We start from the raw sequence: 17,257 nt of genomic DNA, 5'->3' as shown, positions 1-17,257 counted from the left end.
GAAATACAGGAGGAAGAAATGTTTGAGCACTGTCATGAAAAGGGAATAGAAACTGTATAGGAGTTAGGTGAATGAAAAGAATGGGAGTGGAGAGAGCAGGAGGGGATGAGGAGAAATCCGTGCATGCACAGAGGAGCCTGTGCAAGGGCCACAGAGGAAGAGAGAAGATGCTTCGTTTGAAAAACTAAAAATTACTTGCTATGGCCTATCTAAAAGACTATATAACTATTAAGAGGGATTATCACCCAGGTTGAAGGAAGGGTAGGATTATAGAAGTACTTTCCAAGCACTGAAAAATTATTTACAATGATCAGCTGTTACTGGGAGAAACATTTTTTTTCAATTTTGAAAAACATAACACGTTTATTATAAACAATTTTACAATAGAGAAAAATGTCAAGAATATTTTTTAAAGTACTGTATTCCTATTACCCAAAGATAACCACTGTTAGTGGTTATATACTAACCAGTGTTAGTATATAACTTTCCAGATTTGTGATGTATGCATACATATAGTTAGTTATATGCTCTTTATAACAAGCGAAATTAGAGAAAAATGTATTTTAAAGTTAAAAACTTTTTTTCTAACCTCCAGTCCAACCCCACTTCCCAGAGATAATTAATGTTGAGTCTGCTATATATCCTCTCTCATTCTGTTCTCCAAGATTATAGAAACATACAAACATATGCAAACACACACATACACACAAATACGGGATCATAGAAAACATTACTCTTACAACTTTACATGCCCTTTTGTCATTGGCCATCATCATAGATCCATAGGTAGAAACAGATTCAGTTACAGTACAATGTCATGTAATACGTAGCAACGCTGGACTCAACCTGAGATTTGTCTGATTTATCTTGTGGGTCTCAGAAAGTCATTCAAAGTTTTTTTGTTTTTGTGTTTGTTTGTTTGAGACGGAGTCTCACTCTGTCGCCCAGGCTGCAGTGCAGTGGCGCGATCTCGGCTCACTGCAACCTCCGCCTCGTGGGTTCAAGCGATTCTCCTGCCTCAGCCTCCCGAGTAGCTGGGACTACATGCGCGTGCCACCACATCTGGCTAATTTTTTGTAATTTTAGTAGAGACGGGGTTTCACCCTGTTAGCCAGGATGGTCTCGATCTTCTGACCTCGTGATCCGCCCATCTCGGTCTCCCAAAGTGCTGGGATTACAGGCATGAGCCACCGCGCCCGGCCGAAGGTTTTAAGAGACATATTCATATCCCTCTGATGGAAGATCTCTGATATTTCATGTTTTGGTAAAAAGGTGTATTTATGCTACTCCTAACTCTCTTTCTCCCACAGTTGCTTCAAGATTCAAGGCGTTTCAGTAGGGGAGGAGTGGGAGAAGCGGTGATGGGAGGAGTGTGGGGAAAGAGGAACTAAGGGAGGAAGGGCAGGCCAGGATTTGTTAGGGTGTCTGGGATGTTTAGTCCTGAGCAAATAGGGGATAAGCTCCGCTCCTGGCTCCACCCTCTTCCTCCAAGGGCAACTGAGGGGTTCCGGCTGTTTCCTGCTCTAGAATATTCCAGTTGGGGGCGAAACTCCCCTGGCATGGCACAAACCATTATGATGGGGAGGGATAAGTCTTCAACTTGTTCACAAATACTTTTTTTGGTCCTAAGTCCTTCCGGACCACTCCTGTTTCTTTCAGCCTTCAAGGTCTCCCGACCATGTGGCAGGTTCCCTTATGTCTCAGTGGAGTGGCAGAGGCCTTCCTCACTCACTCCCTTTCACCCCTACAGTCTCTGGAAATTGGAACAGTCCCAGAGTAAAATCCTCAAGGGGTGGCCCTGAGGCTTCTTTTCCCGCAGAGCCCTAGGAGGGAAAGAGGCCACCCTCTCTTCAGGCGTGTTAAGCAGCGGGGTTGGCCTGTACTTCCTCTGGCCCTGGCTGAAGAGGTGAGGCCTGGTGGGAGATGTCCTAGGGTAGGACAAGCCGGTCAGAGGGTCATTAGGAGGGTCTTGTCAGAGGGGGGAGGGCGGGAGAAGACAGATGAGGGGAGGGGCTAAGGAGGAGGAAAGAAACCTATTGGCTGCTCCATCCACACAGGGCTAGTGAAACCGTTAAGACCCTAGGCGATCATGGCCTTGAGACCTGAGGACCCCAGTAGTGGGTTCCGGCACGGAAACGTGGTGGCCTTCATCAACGAGAAAATGGCCAGGCACACGAAAGGCCCCGAGTTCTACTTCGAGAATATATCCTTATCCTGGGAGGAGGTGGAAGACAAGCTCAGGGCCATCCTGGAGGACAGCGAGGTGCCCAGCGAGGTCAAAGAGGCCTGCACCTGGGGCAGCCTGGCCTTGGGTGTGCGCTTTGCCCACAGGCAGGGGCAGTTACAAAACCGCAGGGTGCAGTGGCTGCAAGGCTTTGCCAAACTGCACAGATCAGCTGCGCTGGTCTTGGCCTCAAACCTGACGGAACTCAAGGAACAGCAGGAGATGGAATGCAATGAGGCGACCTTCCAGTTGCAGCTAACCGAGACCAGCCTTGCGGAGGTGCAGAGAGAGCGGGACATGCTGAGATGGAAGCTCTTCCATGCCGTAAGATCTCCCGAATGGTCCCTGTCCAATGCCCCTGCCCTGCCCCAACCTGCCCGGACCCCCTGCCCTGTCCCCAGAATGTGTTTCAGCTCTGCCTACTTCTCTCCAGGAGTTGGCACCTCCCCAGGGACAGGGCCAGGCTACAGTGTTTCCAGGCCTGGCCACTGCCGGAGGGGATTGGACAGAAGGAGCAGGTGAGCAGGAAAAGGAGGCGGTGGCTGCTGCTGGTGCTGCTGGAGGAAAAGGAGAGGAGAGGTATGCAGAGGCAGGGCCTGCCCCCGCAGAGGTCTTGCAGGGGCTGGGAGGAGGCTTCAGGCAGCCCCTCGGAGCTGTTGTAGCAGGCGAATTACACCTTTGCGGGGCAGAGGGAGGAAGATCTCAGGTCAATACGAACAGCCATGTCTGTCTTCTCTGGGCTTGGGTCCACAGTCTCACGGGAGCCTCTTCCTGTCCAGCTCCCTACCTCATTCACATACTCATACCCATGCCCTTTGTCCGCCTTCTCAGCCATACCCAATATACCCCCTTCACCAGCAAAGGTCACAGCACGGGTCCCAACTCAGATGCCTTTCAACTGGGGGGCCTCTGATGCTAGCCTGTGGTCAGATGTGGAGGCCCAGGGAATAGACCCTCAAGAGCCCCCAAGAGACAGGAGAGACTCCGAACTCCATCAGCAGAGAAGACCTCCAGTATATCTCAGGCCAGGGAACTGGGACTGCCCGTGGTGTAAAGCTGTGAATTTTTCATGGAGGGAAAATTGCTTCCTCTGTGGGAGGCGAATCTGGCTGCAAAAGCCTCAGTAAATTCAGAAATGTAAAACAGAACAGAAATATATCTCAATGGGAAATCAATCTTCAGGGGGAGAGGGGAGAGGTGGGAGGGGGATTGGGTGGAGTGGGGGAAAGCGGATGAGTGGGAAGATTGGACAGTAGGGGGGGGCAGGGAGGCGGGGTTGTGGGTGGGAGGATGTAGATGACAGGCAGGGAGAGACATGTTTTAATGACTCCCTTTGTATTTCAGAGTATTAGTAGTCAACACTCCAGAACTACTGCAGTTTTTATTTGTGTGTGTGTCTCTAGCTCCCTATCTTAAGTATCTGTCGGACCTGGGCAGTATGTAACACCTACACTCTCTCCCTTCATGTAGGCTTTAGATAATTGGAGCAGGAGTGGATATTTGACCAATCCTGAGCCAAATGAATTTTTACGTTAGAAAATCTGAACAGACAGGCAGATTCCACAGTCAGAATAGTGTTGGGCAATGAAGCAGTGGGTCACTTGGAGTTGGGGCCAGGGTCAGAGCCATGGACACCAAGGCCATAGCTGAGGCCTGGCCCTGGCTGTGGGGGAACAGAACTGGATGCTTCACAGAGTCAAGTGTCTTTTAGAGGATGCCAGTATGAGGTTTCAGGAAGCAGACAGGCATAGAGGAGTTCATCCTGTGACTACAGAGAGATGGAGAGGGTAGTGATGGCCCAATCACTTTTCACTTCCTGTAGTTGTGCTACAGGAAAATCTACTTTACACAGATCCCCTTTACTTTAAACTAATTTGAGTGAGTTTCTGTTCTGAGCAACCAGATTATTTCCCAGTCAGAAGTTTGTACCAGAAGAGCAATTTTGAACAAAAGACCATTAAAGAAAATGGTGGGACTGGCTGGGGAGTTGCATCAGGGTGTGGTGAGCAGTGGAGATTCCTGAATCCCAAGAGTTTCCATAAATGAACTGGATAGAAGTTCATTCATGCTCTGAGTGAGTTATATCACAAGAAACAATCAAAACAGGCCCAGAATGAACCCCAGGTTCATCCTGACTCAAATCAACACAGCAGAGATTTGCCACCCCTAAGGGGAACCCTTAGGCCTACCTACAGAAGACACCAGCACCATGCAGGTGCAGACTGCTATGACTGTATGGCCCCATGACAGGAGAATCCTTTCCAGTCCCCAGTGAGTAGAACCAGGGACAGTCAGATCTGAAAAGAGAACTGCCACTGCCAAGGAGGTGAGTCAGCAACTGATAGTGCTCAGAGGGTTTGTTGGTCTAGACTATGAGCCAAAGCATGGTGCCATCTTGAGAGATTCTCTCCCCCAACCCATCACCATGATAAATGTGGGAGGGAAATCTGGCTACAAAGCTCTCAGTGAATTCAGAAATGTAGAACAGAACAGAAGCATATCCCAATGGGAAATCAACTTCCAGAGGGAAGGGGTGAGGTGGAGGAGGATAGGAGTGGGTACGGTAAGGGGGTAGGTGACAGGTTAGTCTGCTTCTCTCCCTCTGATGATTGTAAGTTTTGTTGACGGGGGCTACATGTATGTTTTAGCGCACAGGTGGAAGGATGAGAAGGGGCTACACCTGGACCAGACTGAGACACAACTGAAGGAGCCCTGGATATTGGCCAGGATCTGTGGACCTAGAGACTAAGAAGCTGTCATGGCCCTGGGGCATCTCTGCTGCAGCTAAACTTGATTTTTAGGTTTTCTCCTGTTGGGGATGAACAATAATCAGGATTGAGGGCCAGGTTCCTGGCCTGCAGTTTCAGAAATGTCTTTGGGTTTCTTTCTATATCTCTAGGGCAGGGTTTCTTAGTCTCAGTACTCTTGACATTTGGAGCTGGATAATTCTTTGTTGCAGGGGGCTGTCCAGTACATTGTAGGATGTTTAGCAGAATTCCTAGCCTCTACCCACTAGTTGCCAGAGCATCCACCCCCTCAGAGTCCCAGTTGTAACAACCAAAAATGCCTCCAGATACTCCCACATGTCCACTAGAGGGCAAAATTGTCCCTGGTTGGAAAATGAGGTACTTAGGAGCAGTCAGAACGGCAAGAATTAGGAGAAAAAGGTCAATGAAGCTGAGGGGCCCTCTCAGATAGGAGCTGAAAAGTATCCACTGGGTCTGGCATTTACTTTGGATCTTCCAGCAGATCTAGGGGAGTGGCAAGGGCAGAAGCCAAACTGCGGAAGTGAGGAGTGAGTGAGGATGATGTGGAGTCAGTGAGGGAGGCTCTTCCTCAAGGATTCTTGGTTGTGAAGGGAAGGATTGAAGTGAGATACTCAGTTGAGAGAGGATTTTTTTTCTTTAATTTTCTTTTTTTTCCTGAGACGGAGTCTCGCTCTGTTGCCCAGGCTGGAGTGCAGTGGTGCAATCTTGGCTCACTCCAACCTCTGCCTCCCGGGTTCAAGTGATTCTCCTGCCTCAGCTTCCTGAGTAGCTGGGACTACAGGCATGTGCCACCATGCCCGGCTAATTTTTGTAATTTTAGTAGAAACCATGTTAGCCAGGCTGGTCTCAAACTCCTGACCTCAGGCAATCCACCTGCCTCAGCCTCCCAAGTGCTGAGATTACAGGCATGAGCCACCGTGCCCAGCCGGTTCTTTTGAATACGGGAGAAATTTGAGCCATGGAGAAGGAGATAGCTGAAGAAAGCTTGAAAATGCAAAACACTTGTGAAAGAATGTGGTAGATTTTGCATACTGTATTGGAGGCATGGCCCCTGTACTGTTAAATGAAGAAAAAATCATATGACAAGGTTGCTTTTGTTTTTGTAAAACAAAACCCCCCAAAGTTCTGTGAGTGTGTATATGAATGTTACAAATTTATGTATTTATGTTTGTCTTACGTTACAGTTTTATGTTTGTGTAAGCATAGAAAATGGTCTGGAAATATATTTAGCAAACAAGGTACCTGGGGTGGGGGTGGGCTCAGGGTCAGGGGATAGGAGGCAGCAGGGTATGGGGATATAGGGTGGGATGGGGTATGAGACAGCTGGGTGGTGGGCTTTTCTTTCTTTATATACCTCTGTGTTATGAAAGTAAAATAATTATTCACAAAAATACAAAAATAATGAAGTGAATTTACTGGCTTGGGTGGCTTGCAAGGGCTGCCTTTTCCTCTGGAACAGGAGGAAAGAAGAAGAGCAGACATTGATCTATAAGGCAAAGGGGTGTGAAAACAAGGGGGCACCTGCTTGTGTGTTTGTGTTGTGGACAAAGTGCTTGGAAGTAAGTGAAGATGGAAGGGCAGGGCAGGGGTGGGATCCTCTTTGGGTACTTTGGGGAATAACTACGGGGTGAAGGTGGGGAATGGAAGGAGAGAAAAGGATCGTCAAGCTGCATGGAGTAGGATAAGACCCAACTTAAAGAAAACTAAGGGGCAGAGCAGTGGCAGTCCGGGAGGAAAAGAAAGTTGGGGTGGCAGATCCAAGTGGGGCAGCACACCCAAATTTATCTCTCAAGTGTTACAACCGTCCACTTACTCATTACAGCAAAACAGTACATACTAAAGGGGAAAAGGCAGGACGGGCGGGCAGAGTTCTGGGCCTGACTCCTTCCTGCCCCTTCTAGGCCTGTAGCATATCTCTTCATTTGTTGCTCCACTGTGGAGAAGCTGAAAACTAGCTATATTTTATTTTCAGGTCAATCAGCTGGGAGTGCAGTTTCTAGAAACCTAATCTTTACCTGCAAATACCTAAGAGTTTAAAGGAAATTTCAACTTACTTCAGGTCTTTGATTTTACAGTATGGAGTATGCGGTGCTTGGCAGAGCAGGTGTAGCTGACACACTGGCAAACTGCGCAGCTGAAAGGACCTAAAAGAGATGAGGAAATAAAAAGTAATTTAAAATAAAACTTAAGTAAAAGGCTTATTTGGCTTTTGTTACCTTGCTAGTAGCACTAATTTACCCCTTCCCAAAACCTTGAGAGGTATCCCATTTTGCAGATAAGGAAATTAGGGCACAAAAAGTAATCTGCTCAAGGTCACATAGGTAGGTACAGAACTGAGGTCATTACTCAGGTCTGACTCCAAAACCATGTTACTATGTGCCAGGCACTGAGGTAAGCACTTTATTTTCACAAATTATCTTATCTGGCCCTTAATCCAATAACAACTATTATAATCACCATTTTCCACATGCTCTGAGTCGTCAAGTGACTTGCCCAAGCTAACTTTACAATATAACTGGTTCTTGGTTGTCGGTACTAATAGAAGAATTCATAACAATAATTAAAAACCAGGAAAGCTCAATAGTAAACTCTTACATAGCCAATACGCTTGGGAAAGAAGAATGTTGGGTTAAATTTTTGATAAGAGTTTAAGCCCTCTGATAAAGGCAATAAGGGTTATGGGGGAGGACGCCATCTAAGGTTGACTTTCTGGAAACCCAGAATGAACCAGAAGACCCTTTGTTTCCATCAGTGTTTCAACTTTAAATGTATTGGTCCATTATTTTACTTTATAATATACAACTGGAATAAGGCTGTATATTATATACATATACAGAATTGGTCAAGACCTTGTAGGCAAGGTCTTTCATAATTCTGAGTCCGTTAAACCTCTCTTAAACTAGAGAGGGAAGGAACTAGAGGTCCTTCCCCCTCTAGTTCCAAACACAAATTCTTGTTAATGCCTCCCTCCCTCTCATTTCCCTCAAACACACATACCCCATGCTCATTTCCACATTTATGCTATTCCCCACACAAGAAATACAACCATAAGGGACACAACTTGAGTTATTTCATTCCTCAAGTGGAGCTTTCTGCTGACCCCTCTCCTCCCAGTCCCCTGCCCCTCAACTGGCCTGAAAACTAAGGGAGAGGCATTATCAATCTTAACCCAAATATTGAGAACAGACTTACAGCATTTTCTAGATAACACAGGTATAAGTCTTCTTTGCTGCTTTAGTCAGTAAGCCAGTAGGACTGTATTTTACGGTATACAGAGTCCATATTATAAAAGTAACTTACCTAAGCCTCTTTCAACTTCAGCTCATGACCTTCTGTGAAGTTGCAAGCTCTGAAGGAAATAACCAGGATTTATAGCAAGATAATACAAGAGTGTACCTCTGCCCCTTACTAACCTGAAGTTCCTTGAGGCCTCAGTGATGAAGTATATTTAGAGGAGAGTGACAACCAATCTAATGTTACGTTTATACCTTTTTCCAGAATGGTCATTACACCAAAATAGCAGAGTCTTCAACTTGATGACCTTACATGCTCATAACACTTTAGAATTACAAACCACATCCACACAGTGACAATGAATACTAATACACACACACACACACACACACACACACACACACACAACTACAGTGCCCGTTGTCTGGGAAGGATAAAAACTGGAGGAAAGACATGGATATACGCACTGATTAAGTGTTAAGGCTGGTGGCACGAATGTTGAGGCTCACTCTTCCTCCTCAAATCCAAGTAGGTGCTGACACTTCAGAGACACTGACAGGTGACTGTGACTGCTTTTTACACAGAAGGACATAACCAGAATGTCCATTTTTGTATAGGTAGGTTGAAGCAGTATAATTGACTGTAAATCATCAATTATCCTTTTTGCATATTCTTCTTCCTGAATCTCATACAAACAGTGAAACGGGTCCACCGGCTCAATCTGTAACCTAGACGACTTATCCTTTATTTCTCTCTCAGTCCACTTCAGTAACTCCTCTTGAAGTCCTGGGGAAACTTTTCTTCCAAAAGTAGTTTCCACAGCCTTTCCTTTTCCTTTATGTAAGAGGCCAAATAAGAATTATATCATTAGTGATGAAAAACCTTTTCCATATTGTTGGAACATTTCTTGCCACATTTTCTCTGCTTGATAAAAAAACATCCAGCTATTGTCATTCTTCAGGGCATGGAAGACAGCAGTCAAGAACTCTTGGAAACTGAAGTGAAGGAAAGTGTAGACACTGACAGCTCCTTCAGCCTTTTTCAAAAAGCGACTGAGAAAAGTGCAGTTGGTATCACACACTCCTATCCCATGTCTTCTGAGGTCACTGACTGCAAACAAAACCTGATGATTTTGCAGACCCTCTGCAGCCAAACGGCAAAGACCCCACAGGCAACTTTGTCCCTCCCATACTGAGATACCTGTAAGGGTTTTGAGGCACTTGGAAAAGTAGAATAAATACACATCAGTCATGGTCTGAAGTGACCTCAAGAGAGTCCTGTCACCATCTCCCTGTGACTGCAGTACATTGCATATCATCCAGGAGACGATGGGAAGTGAAGACATAATGTCAAGGTCTTCATTCTCTCAAAGATCATAAAAGACTTTCATTGTTGTATTAGCACCTGAAAACTGGCTCAATAAATATGCTCTCTTTTTGGTATCTGTAAACCATAATATCTCTGCCTGGATAGGTTGTTTTAACAGAGAGTGGAGCTTCTTCATGGCTGTAGGCCAGGCAGTTATCAGGAGGGAGGATTCGGGGAACAGTTTTTTCCTCACAAAACTGCACAAGAGACTCTCTACTGGCCTCCTCTCCTGGGAGTGAACACTAAGATCCTCTTCTTGGTCACCAACAGGGTCCTGCAGCTCAGGAAATCTGTCGAGAATGAGCAGAATCTTCTCTGGATATATGAGAATAGTGTCCAAGATTGGTCCATTTATATCTTGAAAAGTGTTAGTGTAAGGTCAGCAGCACTAAGGTTAGCAACATGGCTGATTTCAATGCAGTTGACGTAGATGAGATAGTCACACCTGCCTGGAGTAACCGTTCCTGCTGCCCAGTCAAACATGAACTTGTGCACCACAGGTGTTTTCCCAGTCCCAGCACATCCCTGAAGCACCACAGTTTGGGGTGAGCTGGAGCCCTCTTCATTAGAATCAAATACATGTTCCATGTCAGTAAAATGATCTTGTTGAGGAATTCCATATGGTGTCTCTTCTGATATACCATGGTCTTTTACAAGAAGCAGTCGTGACTCTATATGCTTGCCATGCTGATAACATTTATCAACTCCTATCTTTAGGTATTTTTCTTTTAGATGTTTTCTGAATACTTCCTGGTAATCTAACATGGTGACAGCAAGAGTTAGTAATTATAGAATCCCAGACAACAACTCTAACTAGTACCTCTATCACCACCATCTCCACTTAGACGTCTCAAAGGATCCTCAACTTTACATGTCTAAACCCGAGTTCTTGATTTTTATACTCTTCTGTCCCCCACAAAAAACCCTCCCCAGGCATCTCATCTCAGTTAAGTGGTGCTATCCAGTTGCTCAGAAAAATGTTATGAGTATTTTTCCTTCAATCCTCTACATCTAATCAATTAGCAAGGCCTAAAATTTATATTTTCAAAATAAGCCTCAAATCCATTTATTTACCAATATATCCTCAAATACCTCCCAACTCCAGGGCACTGTCACCTCTTTCCTAGACTGGCCAAATAGCATCCTACTAATCTATTCTTGCCCATCTACTGGTTCCTTCCTATGCAGCAGCCAAAACAGTCTTCTACAGATACCAATTAGATCATGTCACTTCCCTGCCCAAAATCCTTCAAGAGCTTTTCATTGTTCTTGGTATAAAATCCAAAATCCTCATCCTACAAGGTGTTCTCATGATCTGGGCCCTCTCTACCTCCCCTCCCTAGCCTCATTTTTTATCATTCTCCTTTTCGCTCTCTACATTACAGCCACACTGGCCTACTTTCAGTTCTCAAAAATGCCATGTTCTCTCCTACTTCAGAGACTTTGCGCTAGCTAATCTTTCCACCTGGAACATTCTTCCTCCTGCTCTTCCCATGAAAAGCTCTTTTTCATCCTTCTGATCTCAAATATTACTTCCTAGAATTCCTAGGATTGCTTCCTAGAATTCCTAGGATTTGTTTGACCACCCAATTTAAAGGAGATCCTCTCTACTATTTCCCTTCGCAGCACCATATATATATATATTTTTTTTTTGAGATGGAGTCTTGCTCTGTTGCCCAGGCTGGAGTGCAGTGGCGCGATCTCGGCTCACTGCAAGCTCCACCTCCCAGGTTCACGCCATTCTCCTGCCTCAGCCTCCCAAGTAGCTAGGATTACAGGCGCCCGCTACCACGCCTGGCTAATTTTTTTTCTATTTTTAGTAGAGACATGGTTTCACCACCAGCACCGTATTTTTACCTTTATAGCTCTTATCGCAATTTATAACTGTCTTGTTCATTTACTTTTTCACTGTCTTTTCTACTATACAATAATACACATGAAGACAGGGGCCTTATCTGTCTATCTCCTTTACAATAAGTACCCTGAGTACCTGGCACTGAGCCCAGCACATAACACACACTCAATAAATATTTATTGAATATGGCTATAAATGCTTTTGGATTACAAACAACTTATTTATTATTGCCTATTCTGTGACAGATACTGTTAGGACCTTTATGTACATTTCTGATTTAATTCTCACAATAATCCCATGAAGTAGGTATTACCTACATTTGATAGTTGAGGAAATAGAAACTTATAATCAGGGCCACCTTAATGAGTGTGCAGTCTGTGCAGTCACACAGGTCTCCATGCTCAGAAGGATGTATACTTGGTTTAATGCTCTGCTATTGCTGTCTTGAAATTCTTAATATTTGACAAAGAGGTTTTGCATTTTCATTTTGTACTGTATCCCACAAATTATGTAGCCAGTGCTGCTTTACATAGCTTTAGGTAATTTGTCCAATGCTAGTAAGTGACATCAAGTACAAACTTATGTTAAGTGAACGTCTATGCCAGTATTTCCCAAATCAGGGTTCCCTGGAAAACTGTCTGCAAGACATTAATAAGTTGAGGGGAGTGCACCCTGTAGTCTCTTAGAGTTTCTCAATGCTTATTAGCATATGAAAGGCTCTTGTACTAGCATATGAAACATTCTTTAACTCTCCTACAGTTGAAAAAGGCTGTTTAACTGCGTTTAACCCAAAGTTTTCTGGTCTTAAATGACTACAGAACCCTTTTCTAACAGCAAAGTTATTAATTATTGCATAACTGTTCCTAGAACTCAGTTTGGGGAATGCTAATAGAGATAACGGTTGGCAAACATTTTCTGTAAAATTTCTTAAATAGTTTAGGCTTTTCGGTCTCTGTTGCAATTGCTCAACTCTGCCATCTTACTGTGAAAGTAGCCATAGATAATATGTAAACAAATAGCTGTATTCCAGTAAAGCTTTATTTACAAAAATAGGCAACTGGTTGGGTTTGACTCACTAGCTATAGTTTGCTGGCCCTGATCTAGATAATTCCAGAAGAGGACTGGCCTTTTCTCAGAATAAAAGTTTCTACATCTAGCTCTTGACCACCACCACCAGTGGTCCTCCCAGTATTCGAATAGGTATTTGAATATATTCTATATGATATAGAAGCCCTATTTGTCGTGACAGTTTGGGGCTTTATAGTTGCCAAAAAAGCAATGATTGTTGCCCCAGTGAATAAGAGGGAAAAATTAGAGAGGAGCGGGGCGGGGTAGGGATGGGTAGTTGGGTTCTTGGAAAATACTATTCTCAAAACAGAAAAAGAGAGTAAAATAGAAAAGACATCTACCTGTAAGCTCTTTACATGAAAACGAAGCCAGAGAATTTGAAGCAACTGTGGAAGAAAGAGTTAAAGTTAGGAGTAGCACAAATATACCTTTATACCAAAACCTGAAATGCACAGAAATTTTGCCACGCTGTAACAGCCATTCATGCTGCTCCCGAAAAAGAAATACAACAAAGGAAGTAAATCATCTCACATCTTTTCTAACTTACCCACAAAGGTATTTTATAGCTAATACGCAACATAAAATAAAACATAAGAATTTCCCAGCTGGGCACAGTGGCTCACACCTGTAATCCCAGCGCTTTGGGAGTCTAAGGTGGGAGGATCACTTGAGCCCAGGAGTTTGAGACCAGTCTGGGCAACATAGGGAGGCCTTGTCTCCACGAAAAGTAAAAAATTAGCCAAGTATAGTGGTGTGCACTTGTGTTCCCAGATACTTGGGAGGCTGAGCCAGGAGGATCACTTGAGTCTGGGAGGTCAAGGCTGTAGTGAACTGTGATTGCATGACTGCACTCTAGCCTGACTGACAGAGTGAGATCCTATCTCTTAAAAAAAAAGAATTTCCCTTATGCATATATTTAGCTGTGGATATTTTAATTTATATCATCAATAAGGAAAATTTTAGGCATGAGCTTAAAGATTCATACATTATTTGAAGCGATTGTTTTCTGCTATTTTCTTTCCACTGAATATTACCCTCTTGCTTCTGTTGTGGCTTCCGTTGAGCCTAACTTGCTAATGGAAAAGAACAGGACTTTGCTGAATATTAATTTGATAGATATATAAGATATATATGATGATCTACATTCAAATACATATTTTACACACACTCAATCCAGATACTTTACATATAGATACATAAATAAGAATACACAAGCACACACACAACTCCACATTCCTATAATTGTTTACTTCTTGCACACTTTTAAAAGCAAGAGTAAGATTTAGAGTGGAGAAGAAGTTGTGACTAGATGGGTGCTAACAGGTGAATGGGAAGAAGCAGGGTATGGATGGGCAGACATTAGACTGTCACAGAAATGAGCAGGCAAGTGAGTGGTCTGTTGAGAATAACTGGTTTCTGTTCCCCACAAACAAACATTCCTTGGATTTCAGGAATCAGCCATAAGAGGCAGGACTCCAGCAATCTTCACTCTTTGTTCTTCTGTGCTGTCTCCTGTGAAAAGCTATGGTTACATTAAAGGAAGAGACTCGGAGTCTTTTATAATTGTAAATGTTTGGGGGATTATGGAAAACAACAGAAACCACAGTTGCCTCTTCTCTGTCTTTCTTTATCCTTATTTTAGGCAACACAAAAATTGTGGAGACAGTTTCAAGAGATTAATGGGTAAATACTGTATCCAAGTAATTCACATCTAACAAAATTTTAAAGTTTCAGAAGAATCTCAAAGGGTATGAGGAAAAGAAACAGGAGAAGGAGAATGAATAGACTTACCTAGTATATACCCTTTCTTATTTCATTCAGTTACTCACCATTCTCTCCAGACAATAAACTCCAGGTACAAGCAAGTTCCATATATTTTCTTTTCTTCTGATTGTTCATCCTGGCAAATCAAGGAGACTGTAATCCAGAACAGCAACGGTGACTATAAGGCCTAGTGGATGCTCAGAGTAAAAAAGTAACTCAAGAAAGACTCTTCATTCAAGGCATTAGAGAGCTGGAGAAAAGAGAAGGCCCAATAACCAAGCAGACAGCTGAGGTAGCACCCTGCGGAATCGCATGAAGACAGACCAAAACTAACAGTCTTCAACTTGAAGAGATAAAAAAGCTGAAAGAAGATAGAATGTGTATAAAGTTTTGAAGGGTACAAATATGGAGAATGTCAAATTGGGCTCTGAATTGAGTCACTAAGAGAAGTATAGGAATTAGGTAGCATACTTCTAATGTCTGAGATCAAGAGAAGTAAGAATGATGATGTCCTTCCACAACATATTTTTGGTGCCATCAATAAAGGGAGAATTCTAAGACTACAGATTGGAATGCTGTGGTATAAGAGAAATAATCTAAAGAATCAGAAGACCTGGGTCCTAGCTCCATTTTTATCCATCCATGGACCTCGAATAAGATTCTTCTCCTTTCTGGGAGAACGGTCTGCTTTACTATTTTCAAAATGGTTCAAGGAATGTTAGACCAGGTTTCTTTCCAGGTTTGACACTGTAAGATCAGTAGTTCTCAGTCTTAGCTACACATTAGAATCTTGAAATATTACTTATCACCTTCTAATATATTTGATAATTTACTTATGTATTATGCTTATTGTTCTTTGTTAGTCTTTCCCACCTAAATTGAATTACTGGCCCCTTTCTCGACCTTTCTCATGAACTTTGCAAATCCGCACACAAAAAACTGGAGCTTATTTTCCTACCTCCTGTCTTTGAGCTCAGTCATGAGACTTTGGTTAATGGAGTGAACCCAGAGTTGGACATGTCATCTCTTATGATTCATGAAAGAAGCCGCAGAGAAACGAGACCCAGCTAGTTCACTGGTCTAAGGAGGATGAGAAATACATGAAGCAGAGCCACCATAGCTTACCCACAGTACTGCGGCAAGGAAAGTACAGTGACCCCAGCCTGAATAAAGTTACCCAACAGAGCCCTCTTTAATCATCTGAGTCCCAGCTGGCCTCCAGATCTGTGAAGATAAATGCTTAATAAGAGATTAATTTTTCATGCCACGGAAATTTTGTGGTTATTGTTACACATCACTGTGGCAATAGCTAACTGATACATCCTGCTAGAATGTAAATGCCTAGAAAGTGTTTGGCACAGAGTAGACATCATTAAATATTTATCAAATAAATTGAATGAGTGAATAGCTTTCTAAAAAACCCAATGACACTGACTTCCACAATGGTTAAACTAGTTTACAGTCCCACCAACAGTGTAAAAGTGTTCCTATTTCTCCACATCCTCTCCAGCACCTGTTGTTTCCTGACTTTTTAATGATTGCCATTCTAACTGGTGTGAGATGATATCTCATTGTGGTTTTGATTTGCATTTCTCTGATGGCCAGTGATGGTGAGCATTTTTTCATGTGTTTTTTGGCTGCATAAGTGTCTTCTTTTGAGAAGTGTCTGCTCATGTCCTTCACCCACTTTTTGATGGGGTTGTTTGTTTTTCCCTTGTAAATTTGTTTGAGTTCATTGTAGATTCTGGATATTAGCCCTTTGTCAGATGAGTAGGTTGCGACAATTTTCTCCCATTTTGTGGGTTGCCTGTTCACTCTGATGGTAGTTTCTTTTGCTGTGCAGAAGCTCTTTAGTTTAATTAGATCCCGTTTGTCAATTTTGGCTTTTGTTGCCATTGCTTTTGGTGTTTTAGACATGAAGTCCTTGCCCGTGCCTATGTCCTGAATGGTAATGCCTAGGTTTTCTTCTAGGGTTTTTATGGTTTTAGGTCTAACATGTAAGTCTTTAATCCATCTTGAATTGATTTTTGTATAAGGTGTAAGGAACGGATCCAGTTTCAGCTTTCTACATATGGCTAGCCAGTTTTCCCAGCACCATTTATTAAATAGGGAATCCTTTCCCCATTGCTTGTTTTTCTCAGGTTTGTCAAAGATCAGATAGTTGTAGATATGCGGCGTTATTTCTGAGGGCTCTGTTCTGTTCCATTGATCCATCTCTCTGTTTTGGTACCAGTACCATGCTGTTTTGGTTACTGTAGCCTTGTAGTATAGTTTGAAGTCAGGTAGCGTGATGCCTCCAGCTTTGTTCTTTTGGCTTAGGATTGACTTGGCGATGCGGGCTCTTTTTTGGTTCCATATGAACTTTAAAGTAGTTTTTTCCAATTCTGTGAAGAAAGTCATTGGTAGCTTGATGGGGATGGCATTGAATGTATAAATTACCTTGGGCAGTATGACCATTTTCACGATATTGATTCTTCCTACCCATGAGCATGGAATGTTCTTCCATTTGTTTGTATCCTCTTTTATTTCCTTGAGCAGTGGTTTGTAGTTCTCCTTGAAGAGGTCCTTGACATCCCTTGTAAGGTGGATTCCTAGGTATTTTATTCTCTTTGAAGCAATTGTGAATGGGAGTTCCCCAAAGGAATATAAATCATGCTGCTATAAAGACACATGCACATGTATGTTTATTGCAGCACTATTCACAATAGCAAAGACTTGGAATCAACCCAAATGTCTAACAATGATAGACTGGATTAAGAAAATGTGGCACATATACACCATGGAATACTATGCAGCCATAAAAAATGATGACTTCATGTCCTTTGTAGGGACATGGATGAAATTTGAAATCATCATTCTCAGTAAACTATCGCAAGAACAAAAAACCAAACACCGCATATTCTCACTCATAGGTGGGAACTGAACAATGAGAACACATGGACACAGGAAGGGGAACATCACACTCTGGGGACTGTT

General features: G+C 43.2%; 1 protein-coding gene and 1 long non-coding RNA gene across 3 annotated transcripts in view; one reads left to right on the top strand and one right to left on the bottom strand.

Annotated features, from left to right (window-relative positions):
* LOC129529684 (uncharacterized) overlaps window positions 1-17,257 on the bottom strand; it is a 62,278-nt gene that overhangs the window by 13,310 nt on the left and 31,711 nt on the right. For both annotated transcript variants that reach the window (XR_010132553.1, XR_008675227.2), the window contains exons 4-6: window positions 12,859-12,903; window positions 8,694-10,352; window positions 7,047-7,136 (exon numbers count right to left, since the gene is read on the bottom strand). This is a non-coding gene — a long non-coding RNA (uncharacterized lncRNA). The remainder of the gene's footprint in view (window positions 1-7,046; window positions 7,137-8,693; window positions 10,353-12,858; window positions 12,904-17,257) is intronic.
* Window positions 1,846-3,353, top strand: TEX13B (testis expressed 13B). Its single transcript, XM_004064681.1, has 3 exons — window positions 1,846-1,906; window positions 2,058-2,548; window positions 2,658-3,353. Exons 2-3 carry the CDS (start codon window positions 2,090-2,092, stop codon window positions 3,135-3,137), a joined length of 939 nt encoding a protein of 312 aa, XP_004064729.1. The 5' UTR covers window positions 1,846-1,906; window positions 2,058-2,089; the 3' UTR covers window positions 3,138-3,353.

The sequence above is a fragment of the Gorilla gorilla genome, chromosome X (genome assembly GCF_029281585.2).
Source record: "Gorilla gorilla gorilla isolate KB3781 chromosome X, NHGRI_mGorGor1-v2.1_pri, whole genome shotgun sequence".
NCBI classification, from domain to species: domain Eukaryota; kingdom Metazoa; phylum Chordata; class Mammalia; order Primates; family Hominidae; genus Gorilla; species Gorilla gorilla.
This window is presented reverse-complemented; position numbering and strand designations above follow the sequence as displayed.